The sequence below is a fragment of the Hipposideros armiger genome, unplaced genomic scaffold (genome assembly GCF_001890085.2).
Source record: "Hipposideros armiger isolate ML-2016 unplaced genomic scaffold, ASM189008v1 scaffold_262, whole genome shotgun sequence".
In the NCBI taxonomy this organism is placed as follows: domain Eukaryota; kingdom Metazoa; phylum Chordata; class Mammalia; order Chiroptera; family Hipposideridae; genus Hipposideros; species Hipposideros armiger.
The window spans coordinates 1,225,385-1,230,650 of record NW_017731612.1 but is presented as its reverse complement, the minus strand read 5'-3'; the positions used below and the strand labels follow the sequence as shown (position 1 = coordinate 1,230,650).

The 5,266-nt window shown below is 45.0% G+C and overlaps 1 protein-coding gene across 1 annotated transcript in view; it reads left to right on the top strand.

The window, feature by feature from the left end:
• Positions 1 to 5,266, top strand: part of LOC109390276 (bifunctional heparan sulfate N-deacetylase/N-sulfotransferase 4) — a 188,539-nt gene that overhangs the window by 163,644 nt on the left and 19,629 nt on the right. Inside the window, exon 10 of the mRNA XM_019656544.1 lies at positions 2,689 to 2,785. Within this exon, the coding sequence (XP_019512089.1) occupies positions 2,689 to 2,785 (97 nt within the window). The remainder of the gene's footprint in view (positions 1 to 2,688; positions 2,786 to 5,266) is intronic.

The following is a 5,266-nucleotide window of genomic DNA, read 5'->3' as shown; positions in this document are numbered from 1 at the left end:
AATACTAGCAATCTGAATTCAGCATCACATTAAAAAGACCATACATTATAATGAAGTGGGGTTTATTCCTGGGATGCAAGGTTGATTCAATATCTGCAAATCAATTAACATGATACACCATATAAACAAAATTAAGGACAAAAGTCAAATGATCATATCAATAGATGCAGAAAAAGCATTTGACAAAATCCAGCATCCATTTATGATAAAAACTCTCAGCAGTGTGGGAATACAGGGAATATATCTTAACATAATGAAGGCCATATATGACAAACCCACAGCTAACATCATGCTCAATGAGGAAAGGCTAAAAGTGTTCCCCTTAAAATCAGGAACAAGACAAGGCTGCCCACTTTCACCACTTTTATTCAACATAGTACTGGAAGTCCTAGCCACAGCAGTCAGACAAGAAGAATAAACAAAGGCATCCAGATTGGAAAGGAAGAAGGAAAACTGTCACTATTTGCAGATGACATGATACTATAGAGAGAGAGAACCCCAAAGACTCCACCAAAAAACTGTTAGAACTGATCAATGAATTCAGTAAGGTACCAGGGTACAAAATTAATATTCAGAAATCAGTTGCATTTTTATGCACCAATAACAAACTATCAGAAAGAGAAATTAACAAAACAGTCCCATTTACAATTACATCAAAATTAAATCAATAAATAAAAAACTTAGGAATAAATTTAACCAAGGAGGTAAAAGACCTGTACTTGGAAAATTATAAGACATTGAAGGAAGAAATTGAAGAAGATACAAATAAATGGAAACATACTGTGCTCATGGATAGGAAGCATTAACGTAGTTAAAATGCCCACACTACACAAGCAATCTACAGATGCAGTGCAATCCCTGTCAAAATACTAATGGCGTTTTTCACAGAACCAGAACAGAGAATCCTAAAATATATATAGAACCATTAAAAGACCCCAAATAGCCACAGCAACCCTGAGAAAGAAGGGCAAAGCTGGAGGTATCATGCTACCTGATATTAAACTATACTATCTATATTACAAGGCTATAGAAATCAAAACAGTATGGTGTTGGCATAAAAACACATATCGATCAGTGGAATAGAATAGAAGAAAAAATATATTTAAATAATATTGTCTTCCTGCAGTGCTTTTTGCCATCTAAAAAAAAAATAGAAGGAAAAAAAAGCTTCAAAACAAGGGAGGAAACTAAACAAATTAAGTAATGAGAATTCAAATGAAATAGAGGTTTTTAATTTAGCATTGTTTAATTGAACTTTGGAAGTTTAACTGTGGTAAGCATTTCTTAACAGATCTATTTTTAATTAGATAAAGTTATATTCTGAACTAGAATGAAATGCTATTGAGAAGTCTATGCTTTTGCAGAACCTGTATTTGACAAAATAGTCAAAAGAATCGTAATTAAAGAACTTATTTGACAAGATTTATCTTGAAAAATGTTTGTCAAAAAAGACACTCTAAATGAAAAGTAAGCGTGAAAGCATTTGGTCTCTAATATTTTGGCATCTCATTATGGGAAAAATTAGAATTGAAAATATTTTCCTTTAACAGAATTTATTGTGAGCTTACTCCCACCCACTAGAGAAAATATTCCCGTTAAAAAAATGCTGGCCTGTAGGGAAGAGTTGATGGAAAGTGTCAACATTTCAGGTTTATTAACCACAAAGCAACTCTGAAAAGGATTGCTGGCAATTTTATGTAAAAGTAAAACATAGTAAGATCACACTGACAGCAATCGCTCTTCAGAGGAACTCTGTGACGTGGTATTAGAGAAAGATGAGGCTAAAGGTCTGATTAATGCCCATAAATATGAACCGCAAATGACTAGCCACCTTACATCATTTTAAATATTTGATAAAAATCATAATTGTTGTCATGCCCAACAAATGCTTTTTCAAAAAGAATTTTATTTGTGGAAATGATTTTTGAGTATAATTATTTACATTACCAGCACAATGAAACCAATGTGTCAGTCAATAGATATTTCAAAACTGCATCACTTTCACTTAAGGGCCCTTTTACTTCTCCGAAGCGTCATGATTTGGGTGATACATGTGTGTCACTGACGTGGATTGGAACGGGACGGGACAGGAGGAGAAGGATGAGATAGGGGTGAGGCTGGACCGATGACGGCTACGCTGGGTCTGGCTTTTCCTCGCCACCGCTGTCCAGCAGTGACACACACGCAATTTAAAACGTGGGTAAAGAGTGCAGGAGGGAGGGGAGGCTCCTGCTGTCGGCTTCCGGGGCAGGTCGGGCCAAAGCTCGGCCCAGCAGGGGCAGCAGGCAGTAGTGCACAGTGTGAGCGGGAAAGCCGGCCGAGTCCGGAGTTCAGGGATGGCCCTCCAGACACAGGGAGCAGAAGCAGGACAGAGGGCGGGCACAGCCCTCCAGGAGCTGTGCCAACCAGGCTCACACGCGAAGGCTGAGGCTGCCCGGGAAAGCGCGTCCAGGGAAAGGGCTGTGTCTCGGCTGGAGCACGGGACGAGGGCGAGGGCAGGACGGACGGGATGTAGAGGAAGGCGCCGTGGTGTGAGGAAACCGCTGGGAGCCAGACGGGCAGAGCGGTACAGGGCCTGGTGATCAGCTCCAGGGCGGGCGTGAGCGTGGCCCTGCCTTTGGAACCGGCCCCACGGGACGCAGCCATGCATGGGTTGCACAGTACGTCTCGCTGTTCTTCCTCCCGCAGAATCCGTGTGATGACAAACGGCACAAGGACATCTGGTCCAGAGAGAAAACGTGCGACCACTTACCGAAATTCCTTGTCATCGGGCCACAGAAAACAGGTACGAATCGCCAGCTGTGCTGCCTGAACGCTTTCTCTCTGGACATGAAACGCGTTGCCACGTGGCACTGTTGGAGTGGGTTTTGTTCGGTGGATGTCAGACACCCGGCAAGGCCATGTCTGCATTGGTCTTCCTCCCTGTCACAGTCCTCAGAGGGACGCTGATGGGGCCCGTGGATTCGACGTAAGGACACACCTTTTAACTATAGATTTTAAAACGGTTGAGCACACGTCAAATTTCTGACAACTTTGAGTTTTTGTGTCATGGCTCTGGCATCTGATTTTTAATTTCTACTTTCTATGGGTTTGCCTAATTAACTCCTAAATCAGTTATTTTTAAAAAGTCCTAATGCTTGATTCAAACTATTTCACATTGCTTATCAACCTTGAAGTGACTTTTACCCAGAGCCTCTGCCATCATTACATGATGTGCATGATGTCAAACATGATGTGCGTGTGTGTGCTTTCTAATAACCATAGGGTGTAAATGTGGTTTGGACTTATTTTCTGATACACCTGAGGCACCTCAGATGGTTTCCCCTGGTGTTTTGTCATGTGAGGACGACTGTGTAAGAATGTAAAAGAGAACGAACGTATCTCACCAATGAGGTGACACCTTCAGTTAGAGTACTTGATGCTGTCCTCAGTTGGTGACAGTTTTGTACACTTTGCTCATGTCCTGGTTAATTAACATTTCTACGGAGTCACTGTATTTTGAATTCATTGCTTTAGCCAGAAGCATTTTCATCAGTGGGTGACAAAGCATGACACGAAACAAACAGTGACTCTACATAAGCCCGGCCAACACGACAGTACCTGTAATACAAGCAGGCAGGTAACTTTAAGGGTTTGGGGCACAAGTTCCAGCCTCTGAGATATTGGCTGTTGAAATCTCTTCTTCCCCAGGAGCAGAGATTGTTTCGCAGCAGGAAAACGCAGGGAGGGGGCAGCGCGGAGCTGCGTATCCATGACTCGTGCTCTTGTTTAAAATGTGCGTTCATCCCCACCGGCTCCGCTGGGGCAGCGCTAACCCTGGGGTGACTACTAAAGAAATAAGACAGCCCTACGTTGTAAACTTGGAGTAAAACTTTCATTTAAAGACCTAACTCCTACCATGTGTCACTAAATATTACTTCCTCTCAGTTCTGCTGAAAACCAAGGTCAATACGGGTAACTCTAGTTTCCTGCTGTTGTTTGTATTTATCAAGACAATAACGTCTACCTTTAGATTTTAATATTCGACCTACAAGTTTGGAAATGATAAAGCTTTTAGCTGCATGTGACTTTCCGAAGAGAAGCAAAGTTAAAGAAACTGGATGATGATATTGTACATGCTATGAAAACGCTTTCTAATGTGGACACGGCTGTGGGGATTCTAAACACCCACTCGGTCACAGCAGAGGACATAGCGTCCCCTGCCCTCCGCATGGCTTCCGCTGGCAGGACTCCTGCCCTGTCAGAGGCTGTCAGCCCCCTGGAGGGCGGGCGCAGGTGTCTGGGAGGGACCTGCCTTCCTCGCAAAGCTGCCTTTAAACAGCTTGAACGTGGCCTGGGCATCCCTCACAACAAACACGAGCTAGGAAGTGGCCCCCCTGCATGTGCTGAGTCCTGAGGTGAGGCTGGACGGCGCACCAGCCCACCTCTCTGTCCGTCGCCCCGTCCTGGAGGGACCCCGACAGCTGAAAACGGGGTGGGAGTAGGGTGGGGGGGAGCAGGGCAGGGCTGGGCTCAGGGCTCGCATCCTGCTGGGACCCTGGGGACAGCAAGGCCCCCTTCGTGATTCCGGGTGAAATGTCGATGCCAGGGTAGGAAAGGATTTCCGAAAGGGTTGTATTTAGCGCAGTAACTCATTGGCTGTAACTCTTCCAGGAGACGGGTCCCCGTTACCCAGATCAGTGTCCCAGGATGTGACTGGCTTACCCTGGTAAGCTTAGTCTGGTAAAACTAGAGGAAGTTGATTGTATGTAAAATAAAATAAATTCCTCTTAGAGCGTTCCAAGGCCTGAGGCCTTTTCTGCCTCCTCCACGAAGCACTTGCGTCAGACACTGGGTAGCAGAACGTGCAGGGTAGATGGAGACAGGCAGTGATGAAACCACGCTGCCCGTGGAGGAAGTGGGCGGCTCCACGGTGGTCACGTGCGTCACACCACGGGCCCGTGTGCCTAGCGGAAGGCCTTTCTCCTCCCCGTCAAATCCGCCCATGCCCCCTCCTGCTGCTGGCTCAGGACATACAGCCCTGACTTCCTGTGGCCCAGAGGTGGTGCCCGTCGGTGATTAAACATTAGCACATGCTATGGAGTGAGGTGGTGAAAGCATTTATTTTACAGTACTGAGCAATACTTCAAAACCATTTCTCTGTCTTTGCCATGGACCTGTCTGTTCTCAACATCTCAGGGACATTAAACTGCCAGGGTCCTCAGCTCTTGTGTGTCCCAAAATTCTCTCTCTCCTTCTCTCTCTCTCTCTCTCTCTCCCTCTCTCC